Source organism: Meriones unguiculatus, chromosome 21, assembly GCF_030254825.1.
Source record: "Meriones unguiculatus strain TT.TT164.6M chromosome 21, Bangor_MerUng_6.1, whole genome shotgun sequence".
Taxonomy (NCBI): domain Eukaryota; kingdom Metazoa; phylum Chordata; class Mammalia; order Rodentia; family Muridae; genus Meriones; species Meriones unguiculatus.
In genome coordinates this window covers 29,007,214-29,019,450 of record NC_083368.1, presented here as the reverse complement: position 1 = coordinate 29,019,450, position 12,237 = coordinate 29,007,214, and the positions used below count along the sequence as shown (strand labels likewise).

At 42.7% G+C, this 12,237-nt stretch overlaps 1 protein-coding gene across 3 annotated transcripts in view; it reads left to right on the top strand.

The window, feature by feature from the left end:
• LOC110555238 (ATP-dependent translocase ABCB1) overlaps positions 1 to 9,098 on the top strand; it is a 65,633-nt gene extending 56,535 nt beyond the window's left edge. For all 3 annotated transcript variants that reach the window (XM_060373881.1, XM_060373882.1, XM_060373883.1), the window contains 4 exons: positions 392 to 589; positions 4,288 to 4,494; positions 6,908 to 7,054; positions 8,555 to 9,098. In XM_060373881.1, coding sequence (XP_060229864.1) covers positions 392 to 589; positions 4,288 to 4,494; positions 6,908 to 7,054; positions 8,555 to 8,755 — 753 coding nt within the window. In that variant the 3' untranslated portion in view covers positions 8,756 to 9,098. The remainder of the gene's footprint in view (positions 1 to 391; positions 590 to 4,287; positions 4,495 to 6,907; positions 7,055 to 8,554) is intronic.
• The last annotated feature ends 3,139 nt before the right edge of the window (positions 9,099 to 12,237 follow it).

Below are 12,237 nucleotides of genomic sequence, written 5' to 3'. Positions count from 1 at the left end.
AATGCAGCCGAAACAGCATGAGGGCAGTTCCTGCAGCTCTCAAAGGAGTTGCTTAGCTGACAATCTTCTGCTCAAGGAAGCCAGATAATAAGAGAAGGACCTGTTGAATTGCCCATTTTTGGACTCCTTTAATCCTTCATACAAAGGATTAAAAGGGTGTGTACGATAAAGACAGTGAGTACTCAGCACAGAGCCAAAGGTACTTAATAGTGTTTAACAGTGGTATTTAACAGTATTTAAGAGTATTTAATAGTATTTAGGAGTTGTCCGAGCACCCATGGAATGGTGGGTCCTTTTGGTCCACCTGGCAGCTGGAGGTAGCTAGGGTCAGCTCTGCGCTATGTCTTCCATATTGCTGAAATCGAATTGACTGCTGCCATTCTCACTCTAGAATCAGTTAGAAGGAAATGTGAGATTTAACGGAGTCGTGTTCAACTACCCGACCCGACCCAACATCCCAGTGCTTCAGGGGCTGAGCCTGGAGGTGAAGAAGGGCCAGACACTCGCCCTGGTGGGCAGCAGTGGCTGCGGGAAGAGCACAGTGGTCCAGCTGCTGGAGCGGTTCTACGACCCCCTGGCCGGGACAGTGGTGAGCACGCTTTTGGATTCCGATCATCTTAGTTTTCATCATCCAAGTGCCTGGAGATTATTAACTCTTGTGTACAAGCCAGTGTTGGTTTTCTTTTTCACGTCTTTAAGTAAAAGCCCCACTGAGAAACTATAGCTATAGTTTGCTATCTAAACTGTACCATCCACCCCAGGCACCTTGTCCGTCATCAGTGTCCCTCTGTTTTCCTTCCCAAGGAGCCTACTTACCACCGTCTGCCTTGTATGAGAAAGGCATCAAAACTTAAAGTAGGTTGAAAAATAGAAAAGGGGACTAGGCATTACAAGGAGATTCAAGCCAATTGCTAGGAAGAAAAGGATGTCAGTAAGAACAGGGGTGGTTTGGATAAGGTGAGGACGGAGAAGGCATGGTGATGTAAGGTAGCAAATTAATGAAAGGTTTCCTACTCTCAGGAAACAGTTTGGCATATCTGAAGGATGGTTGGGAGAAAACATGGAGATTTAGGGAGTGTGGACCAGTTGACAGTGAATGAGGTAAGAATAGCAGCAGGGTAGGAGACGCTGGAGGGTACAAGCTCAGGAGGAGGAGTCTGGAGGCCTGATGAGAGTGCTCAGCAGCCAGGGTGCTCCCTGCTCCCTCAGAGGACCTGGGTTCAGTTCCAAGCACCCACATGGTAACTCCATTTCCAGGGGAATCTCTCTGTTTGACCTATTGACCTATTTGTCCTCTGTGTGCACGTGATGCACATACACATAAATAAAAACCAATAAAGTAAAGATTTTTTTTTTTTTTAGAGAGGGTTTTTTTTTTAAGTAATCTTGGCTGTCCAAGAACTAGCTCTGTAGACCAGGCTGGCCTCAGAGCATAGAGATCCATCTGCCTTTGCCTCCCAAGTACTGTGATTAAAGGCATGTGCCACCACTGCCTGGCTTAAATAAAATAAAATAAAAATTTTAAAGGAGGAATATGAAGCATGTTTTGGCTGTGAATTTAAATGAATGTAGAGGGATATAGAAAAAAGCATGCAAAGAAACAGAACCTAGAGCAGAGAATTGTCATTATGTATGCATTTAGGTTATCCATGTATTCAGAGCTGATAGCCATTGCAGAGATAAGAATAGTGACCCAAACACTGATGCCAGTCAGCTCGAAGGCATCCCGGCCGCCATAATGACAAAGGGGAATGGGGAGTTTTCAACCCGATACCCCTGGCTTTTTAAACATCCCGCACAGTAATTATTCAAGAACAATCATTCTTTACTGAGCGTGTTAGTTAGGTTTTTTATTGCTTTGAGGAAACACCATGACTTAGAAAACAAGTTGAGAAGGAAAGGGTTTATTCAGCTTACACTTCCACAAGAGGTCAGGACAGGAACTTAAAACAGCACAGGATCCTGGAGGAAGGAGCTGATGTTGAGGCCGGGGAGGGCTGACTTGCTCCCTGTGGCTTGCTCAGCCTGCTTTTTTATAGAACTTAGGACCGCTACCCCAGGGATGACCACACCCACCATGGGCTGGGCCCTCCCCTCCCCCACTGATAACTAATTGAGAAAATGCTTTATAGCTGGATCTCATGAGGCATCTCCTCAACTGAGGCTCCTTCCTCTCTGATGACTCTAGCTTGTATCAAGTTGAAACAAAACCAGCCAGGACACTCAGTTTATTCGATAAGTTAAAAATGTTTTGCATCTTTTTACTTTATTAAAAAGTTTTTTTTTTTAAGTTCTGATTTTATGCTTTAAGTTTTGTTGTTAAAATTTGACCATAGAACTCCAAAACAGCAGTTCTCAGCCTGTGGGTCACAACCCCATTGTGGGTCGCATGTCAGATATTTACACTACAATTCATAATAGTAGCAAAATTACAGTTATGAAGTAGCAATGAGATAATTTTATGGTTAGTGGTACTTTTTTTCAGAGCACGTACGTGTGCACACACGTAGCATTTAGTGACTGCACCACTGAACAGTAGCTGTAACAGGCTCTAACAGTAAGAGCTAATCATTGGGATTGGCCTTACATTATTCCCTGAACAAGTTTTACATGCCTAGAAAGGCCTTCACTTAGCCTTGCATCTTGAGAGCAATTTTCACCAATTCCTGTGTGGTCTCCTATCAGACCACTGGCGTGCCTCTACCACAGAAGCGGTGCTTGAATCTATTTTATTTTCTGGGCTTCCAAACGTGTTTCTTAGAGGAAGGATTCTTTGGACAATATGGGTTTAAATGGTTCCCAAACCTTGTGTATTTTACAGTTATAATTAGGGCTAAGAGTGTTATTGTTTTTGGAGAAATTTACAAATTCCTTAAGACTTCCTGGGACCATTCAGACCTGCTGGTAATTCTGTGAGATAATAGGTGTTTTGCTTCCAGGGATATAGATATAGAATGAATTCCTTTCAAGCTTATTTCTTCAAGTTTGCTACAATGCTATACTTGTTAGGAAAAGAAATTGAAATTCCAAGTAACAGCTTTCAAATATATAACCCAAAGGGAAATGGAGTCAGTATTGTGGTATACAGAGGCTTGAATTAATCAGGCACTACACAGTTAGAAAATATGGGTTTTAATATTTTCTCCCATTTATAACATAATTCACTTAGACAATCACAGAATCCTTTTCTTCCAATACCACAAACTATTGCAAATGAAATCTGATACTGCTCCTTATCAAAATATACAAGACAATCGCTGTTTTATATAAAACCATTTTATATGTTAACTTGTTCCAGAAAACCTTTTTTTTTTTTTTTTTTCCTTTTTGGCCGGTTTAAAAAAACAAATGTTGTTACAAATATTTACAGCATCTTCTTCTGTTAGATGAACATTCTTACAAACAGAAAGAGAATTTTATGAGCAGACCATGTAAAACGCTAGACCATGTTAGAGGCTTCTAGCTGTGCTCTTCTATGGATCTCTTGCTTGTGTGTTTTGAGACAGAGTTTTGCTACATAGTCCAAAGTGGCCCAGAACTTGGCATGTAGCTGAGGATGACTTGACTTTTCGGTGTTCTGCCTCAGTGCCTTAGTAGGCTCGCACTACCATGCCTGCCACATGCTTTTTACTGCTTCTTTCCACCCTTTACTTTCCACTTTGACTTATTAAAATGTTTAGAAATCTGGGAGAGCAGATGCACAGAATAGTTCCCGTGGCAACTGGAACCGCCAGGTTTACAAGTAGAAATGCATTCTCATGGCAAAGATCTACCCTAGTCATGGAGCCTTCCTCCATCCTCAAAGCTAGCGGTATCTGGTCAAGCCTTTTCATGTCACATGTCACATATTGGAATAGCCTTCCTCTATCCCCTTTTCCACAGTTAGGAACCTCAGGAATATATTGGCTCTACCCAGATAATTGGGACAATCCTTATTTTAGAGTTAGCTGATTAGTAGCTTTGATTCAATGTTTTACTTTAATGCCTCTGACAAAATACAGTCACAGTTTCAAGGGATTGGGACATGGATGTTTTTGGAAGACAGGCCAATTTTCTGTTTAGTACTGCATAAATCAAAAGTCATGGTTAAAAAAACGAGAAACGGGTATTTCCCCAAAGTGTATAGTTATGGGATTCCTGAACAAACCTTAAGAATCCAAAGTAATCCAAGCAAAGTTTCGTTCATCTCATGGCAACCCCTTGGTCTTAAAGTATGAGATAATGGTGGTGATTTGCTAAATCTGAATCATGCTATCCTGAAGTTGATCTGTGATCCCTTGCTCCTAGTTTCTAGATGGCAAAGAAATAAACCAACTCAATGTCCAGTGGCTCCGAGCACACCTGGGCATTGTGTCCCAAGAGCCCATCCTGTTTGACTGCAGCATCGCCGAGAACATCGCCTATGGAGACAACAGCCGGGTCGTGTCCCAGGATGAGATTGTGAGGGCGGCCAAGGAGGCCAACATCCACCAGTTCATTGATTCACTGCCTGACGTATGTCTCTCTCCAAATTATGATTACCAAAGGAAAGTTAGCAGCCAAACATGTACATGTACATACAATCTGACCGCATTTCCCTTGCCTGTCAGATATTAAGTTTACCTGGTCCTGTGAGTCCTTGTGAGGGAGGAGCAAGGCGGTATTTAGGAACTGTCCAGGAGGAGGCGGTATAGACCTTCAGCTTCTGGGCTGGAGACCAAACCCTGTCAGGTGCATAGTCTCCTTCCTCCCAGTCTGAGTGAAGAGCCAGGAGTCCGTATCTTGTCTCCTGATTCTGCCCAAGAAGCAGACCTCACCACCTGTCCGCACATGCCATTTCTGTTTCGTCCATCGGTTTCTAGTTCTTTTACGAACTTCTAGCCTCGTTCTGGAGTTAGGCCAGGCTGAGAGCTGGACCCAGGCCAGAAGGAAGGCTCTCTAATTAGGTCTGAGTCATTGAGTAGACCATGGTATTATACAGTTTCTTACCATTGTGAGGTTCACGGGCCCCAGGCTATACTTAGGAAGTTGGTTATTAAAATGTTCCCTAGGGCTGTTGTCCTGTGGACTGCCCCATGTGCTCTCTAGTAAGGTAGATAAACTGACCCACTAGCTCTATCTCAAGCCCTTTGGTTATTTTTATTTTATGTGTATAGCATTTTACCTACACGTATGCCTGTACATCACATTCAAGCTTGGTGTCCACAGAAGCCAGAAGAGGGCGTCAGATATTGTGGGCCTGGAGATACAGACGGTTGTGAGCTACCATGTATATGCTGGAAATTGACACGGATACCCTAGAAGAACCGTCCAGGGACTTTAACCACCGAGCCATCTCTCCAGCAAATAATGTCCATTATCACTAGCTAAGTTACTCACTACAGGAAATGCCCTTTATAAAATAAGATTTAATAGCCTCAAACCAGCCAGGAAGGCAAAGGCCACGTGGGCAGGGATGGGGAGATAAAGTGGCCCTAACTCCTCCCAAGTTATCTCTTGTCATGTGACCCTTCCACGCATGACTGCTCCTCCTGAACACACGACCTGACAGAGGTCTTCTCTCCTCAGTGTGGTGCAGCTGTGGCTGATTGACTTTTGGGACTGAAATACTCAAAGTACAAGCCTACAGACCCCTTTACTAACGAGATTCGTGGTTGTCAGAGCCTGAATTAGAAGTTGTTAGAAATGCAGATTTTCCAGTCCCTGTATTAGCTCTTCTGAATGGAGACAAAACACCTGTCAGTCAAGGCCAGCACACAGGTGACAGTGATACAGAATAGAAGTCACAGCAGAGTAACTGTCATCTCCCACGGGACCTGCTTTTCCTGACTTCTAATCTCTCACTCTGTCATTAAGCCCCGTTCTCTGAGCATCTGTTTTTGGGTAGCCCTAGACTCCACCTCACGCTGCCACAGCGTGTGTCCTTCCTCTTCTTACAGAGTTAACAGTGTCCTCTTCTCTGGTCACTGATCGGTGTGGCCCGGTAGCCCTGTACTCACCTTGGGCAGGATACGTCAGAGGGCTGGATTGTGGGCCATCAGGGGCTCAGGAGCCTCTTCCAAGCATCTCTCCATCCTCACCAGAGCCCTTCTTTTCCACAAATGCAGCCTTGTTCTGCCCACCATAGAACTGGGGTTGCCTAGCAAAATAAATAAAAATGGCACTGCTATATAGAACGTGGATTTTACGGTCAAAGTCACAAGAATCAGAGCTGTATGTGTGACTGGTTCTAACCTGCCATAGGCCTACAAAGGATAAGGCAGTATGATTTCCCATTACGCATGCTGTCACATCCTGTCCAGCTTTCTGATGTTGCTCCATCTTTTAGTCATGTCTTTGTCACTGTAGAAAATAATTTGTGGCAGTTCTCTGCTGTTAAGTTCGATAGGGAAGTGGTTTTGAAAAACTCTAGACTCGGGTAAAGAAGGATCTGTTTGAGGCTTGGTGGAATTCCTTGTCACATTAAAATCATTTAAATGTTGGAGATAATTTCATCGAAACCACAAAAGTCCCTAATATCCTATGTATTTCTTTGCCTGTTTTAAGATCATGCAGAGGGTGTCACCTGCTGGTGAGATGTTTCTGCTGTTGTGAGCAGCTGTTCAAATCATTTCCTTTCTCCTGCCAATCTTTGTTACAGACACAATGAAACCAGGAGATAGAAGATAATGGAATTGCCATATTCTTGAGCAGAGAAAGTTGGGCTTGTTTACATGAAAGCATCTAATTTTGCAGCTCAAATGTCTGTTTTCAAAAAAGAACAATTAAACCTACCAATTAGAGCTTTCCCCTGATTTGTTTAGCTTTCTGGGGACCTATTTTAAGCCTCTGGAAGTAAATGTATCTAATTATCCTATTTACTGTGATCAAACTGTGTTTGCACTCTGCCATCTGCTCTATTTTCATAACAACCAAATGCTGTTCACAGAAATACAACACTAGAGTAGGAGACAAAGGGACTCAGCTGTCAGGTGGGCAGAAGCAGCGAATCGCCATCGCACGTGCCCTTGTCAGGCAGCCTCATATTTTGCTTCTGGATGAAGCAACGTCAGCTCTGGATACAGAAAGCGAAAAGGTAAGGATTGAAGTTGGGTTCTAAGTTGGGTTCTTTCTCTGCCTTAGTAGAGAACACTGCTCCAGCTAGCTGATGGTTGCTGATGTTAGCACCTAGTGGAGTTTAACCGTGTCTGCAGCTGGGACTTAGGAGACCTTGAATGATAAGAGACAGGTTAGTCATGGCCCCTTGTGGGACACGGTGCTCTGCGTACAGGCTGCATGCTGGCAGCAGTCTGCTTCTGCCGGCTACATCTCTGGAGTATCCCATGGAGAGTGGAGGGTGAGACGAGGCTGGAGTCTGGCAGTGCCCTAAGATAGCTGCTGCTGCTGCCACCTTCCAGCTTGAGAAAGGCTGACAGTTCAGCTCTCTGAAAGGCAGGTGGTCACGAGGTTTTTACCTGATAAGATGTCTTTGGCTGCTCCAGCTTCCTAAATGTGCTGTGGAGCTGAGGCCTGCCCTTAGGGACATTGTGAGGCAAGGCACAGGACTGTTTTTAAAGGAGGATGGACTCTATTTACTGCTTTTACTTTAAAATTAGACATCTCCCCTCTCAGAACTAATCTAAAGGAATTTTTTTTTCTGTTGTAAATCCTTCAGTCTCTAAACTTTATGCTACAGTTCACTGTTTTTTGGTTTTGTTTTTGACAGTTTAATTTTTTATCACACAAAATAATGGACTTTGTTAAATTTTATACATTTTTATTATTTATCTTTGCTCATATTTACCCCCTGACTACTTTCCTCCATTCATCATCTCATCAAATAGTTCCCTTTCTACTTTCATACTAGAATATATAAATAAAATATATAGTTGTTAAACCTAGAAAGAAAACATGCAATATTTTGTCTTTCTTACACCTCATTGATTTCTCCTTGGCTCTTTACAACCACTACCCAATCTCACTCCTACTTTTATATCCTATAAACATTTAAATATAAATTCTGCGTATGAGAAAAATATATGACATTGGCCTTTCTGAGTCTGGCTTAATTCTTTTGACATGATATTGCCAATTCTACTTTCCTTCAATTGAACCATTTAATTCCTCCTTATGACGAAGTAAAACTCCATTGTATATGTCACATTTTCTTCATTCAGTCATCTGTTTATGGGCATCTATGATGGGTCCATAAGGTGGCTGTTAGAAATAGGGTATAAACACGGATATGCAAATGTCTCTGGTTCTGTGACTTAGAACCTTCAGGTAGAGCTGATGATATGTTTCTACCTTTGTTTTGAGGATCTTCCACACTGATTTCCATAGTGAATGTTCCAGTTCTCATCCCCACCAGCAGTGCGTAAGGGTCTCCATCCTCCTCACTCCTGCCAGCACATGTTGTCCTTTGTTACCTTGGTATCAGTCATTCCGATTCTCTAAGATAGAATCGGCGTGGTTTTTATTTTCTGACAACACAGTTGAAGAAGGACATAGAGAAATTCTGGATCTAACTATGGAGGGAGGGTTGTAGGAAGAGGACTGTTTTCATCATTAATTCTGTGGTGCCATTGTGGAACAGGTTGTCCAGGAAGCCCTGGACAAAGCCAGGGAAGGCCGCACCTGCATCGTGATCGCGCACCGCCTGTCCACCATCCAGAACGCAGACCTGATCGTGGTGATTCAGAACGGCAAGGTCAAGGAGCATGGCACCCACCAGCAGCTGCTGGCGCAGAAAGGCATCTATTTCACAATGGTCCAGGCTAGAGCAAAACACTTGTGAACTGTGACTGTTTGAGGTGCTAAATATTTTTAATATTGGCATTTAAATATGGCTCTAAACCAAAGTTAAATGGTGAGCACTGTTAAAGGCAATTTCATCAAGATGAGACAGCCTTCAGAGACCTCATAATTAAATGAACTAAAATGGGAAAAATCATCATTAAATAGGGGTAGTGTTTTTAATTGCATTACGTGATTCATAAGAGAAAAAAAATTTAATAGAATGTGTAATTTTGTCTTAATTTTTAATTTCAACCCTACTTTGTTAAATAATGGTAAAGGCTGTAAAAAGCACTGAACTATTCCATAAGTGCCTATAAAAACTAAATTTTTATATAATTGGAGTCATCTTGTCTGTCGTGTCTGTGACTTTATATGTTCTTTCAAATAGGATGTTGTAAATAATTTCAGCCTTTAGAAGAGTGGATTTTAAGAACCTCTCTTTTCAGTGGGATGGTTAAGTAACTTCAGGGATTTCTATTCGGGATGTCTTTTCACATGGAGCCTCGCAATGCTGTTACTGGCGCCTCTCAAACCCAGCACACAGAGAAGTCTGAAATTGTGGGAAGTGGAGTAAGGTATAGTTGTGAGGTATGCATTGTTCAAACGGGCTCTTAAATGAGTCCAATACTTTTATAATTTTATAAGTTTAGTTACTCTTTGATAACACACTTTCCAGTAATTTGGTTTCTTCCAAAGCTGACCTTCCTGACCGGAGATGTTTAAAATGTGCCATGATTTTCAATCCATCATGATACAAACATGCAAGAGAGCATCACAGAAAGCTTAACCCTAAAACCAAAAGTACAAGTGAGAATCACAAGCTCGGGGTCCATATTTACTATAGGAAATTATTATCTTCAATATATAAAGCGCTCATAAAAAGAAAGGAATCTATGAGTGAATGATATGATTAAGTCATTCCCAACAAGAAATGCTTGGAAAAAAATGTGTATAATTCCAGTAATTTTAAGAAGTTCAAGTTAAACCTGATCTACAGAGCAAGTCCCAGGATAGCCAGAGCTTGCTACACAGAGAAACCCTGTCTGACAAAACGAGCAAGCAAACAAACAAACAAAAAAAGCAGACTTGGTTAGTAATTTCCTGATAAATAGAAGGTATCTTTACTGTGACAAAACTTAATATTAACAACAAATTTACAAACTTAAATATTAACAACGTACAAGTGTTTTTAATAAGCATATGCTTCAATATAGCAATGTCAATTCTTGAAATTTAGTTAAAAGACATAAAATGCTGCTGCCGAACCACTACCTGTAATAGTGAAAATTGTATAGCTTTACTATATAAAGTTTAACTTCAACAGTGATCGAGCATTACACACACCTGCAATTCTATCACTCCAGAGGCCAAGGCAGGGGGATCATGGGTTTGAGGCCACCTCAAGTTTTAAGCCAGTCTGGGATATAATAAGACCCTGCCTCAAAGAAAATGAGAAAACTGTAGAGGAATTTTAATTCAGCAACATGGCTACTCTGGCAAAGGATCCCATCCAAAGACCCAGGTCTGTGTGATCTGGCTAGAGTACTCACCCTCTTCCCTCTGGCTGTAACATAAACACGGCATACCTTTCGTTCCAAACAATGATGTCTAATTGAGGGGCAGACAGACAGAGTGACGAGCCAGAGAAATATTTGACAGAATAGAATATGCCCAGCTGTCAAGAGAACAGACAGGAAAGAGGAGCTACTGAAGAGCTGCACGGAGAGAGTGAGCAGGAAAGTTCACGGAGACAGTACAGGAGAATTCGGCAGTACATTACAGTTCCGTGCCGTTGAGTTTGTGCAGTTCATGGAGCTCAAAGGCAGACTTTCCAAGCAGAGCAATTCAGGAAAAAGCAGGGAGAGGTCAGTTCGAATCAGTGAGTTTGGAGAGGAGTTTGAGCCAGAACAGCTGAGTTGAACCAGCCAGCAAGAGTTCAGAAAGAACTAGAAAGGATGAACTTATTTAGCAGTGAATCTCAGAGGCTGAAAACATTCTAGGCCTAGGTTAACAAACTGAGGCTGGAAGCCAAATCCTTTAAGGTCTGGGCTTGCAGAAAATTGGATTGTATAGAGGGTAGAGGTTTCCAAGCCTAGGCCTAGAGAGATATTTAGCTAATAACTCATTGGGCTCATCCCAAGCCATGTATTCATAAAGCTTGGGTACAACTCTCATCTCATCCCATCTGAGGAAATAAAAACAACATTTATAGAAAACAAATCTATTTATCTTAACATAACAGACTTCTTTAACAGAAAAATAAAAAGAATTAAATTTTCATTGCAGTTGCAAATTGGAATAGCTATGTAATCGTTCACAAAGCTAGATGGGAGAGCAGGCAAGAGAGCCAGGTGGGTACCTAGAAAGATCCCATCTCTACAGGGAATCAGAGTAGCAAATAAATAACTACATTTTGGGGTGAGTGGTGCTTGTCAGAGTGGAGGTGACAGAGAGAACCAGGAGCCAGCACAACATAGACCCAGGACAGAGAGGCCCATGGAGTCGGAGAAAAGCATGCTGACACTTGCTCTCCAGCTGAGGCCCCACACCAGGGAAGTGGGTGAGTAGGAGAGTCCCAGAGACCCCGCAGCTGTAGACACCAGCAACTTCCGGAAGGTCGGGAGGGACAGGTTTGTAGTCCAGTTCAGAAAGCTTCGTGGAGTCTGCTTTGTGGTTGCTCTGGCAGTGGCAGTGGGGAGAGCTTGCATTGTTTTGTTAGCTGAGGAAGGACTAATACACCCACACAGGATGTGAGGAATAATAAGTGGTTCTCACCACCAGCTCCGGACTCCCAGAGCAAGGTAAACAAAGACTTGGTGAAAACTGACAAAACAAGACAAAGAGCAATAGGTAGCCGGGGTCGAGCAGCTTCGGGAATCCACATCAGCGGAGCATGTGCACAGTGCTTGTTACCCTTACCGTGGTGAATTTTTTTCAGCTTTAGGGGTGTTTAGATCCCTACGCATCTTATATATTAATTTTTAACATACTGGATTCTGAGTAAAGTGGGCTTCCAAGGGCAAAAGGAAGGAACAGCAAAAAGAAGAGAGATATAAGCCTGACAGGATCAAGGCCATTGCTGTTCGGTTGAGCCCACTCATCCTTTTAATTAATTAATTAATTCATTCATTCATTCATTCATTCATTTTACATCCCAACTGTAACCTTCTTCCTTCTCTCCTCCTGGTCCCACTCTCCATCCCCCTTACCCCTATTCCCCCTCCTCTATCCCTCAGAAAAGGGGATCCCCCAAACAACTCACCCCAGCACATCATGTCACATCAGGACTGAGTGCATCTTTTTCCTTGGCGTCCTGGCAAGGCAGCCTTGCCAGGGGGATGTGATCAAAAAGCATATAGCAAGAGTCCTTGTCAGAGACAGCCCTGGCTCCTCTTACTAGGAAACCCACATGAAGACCAAGCTGCCCATCATGAACATATGTGTAGGGGGCCTAGGTCCAGTCTGTGCATGGTCCTTAGT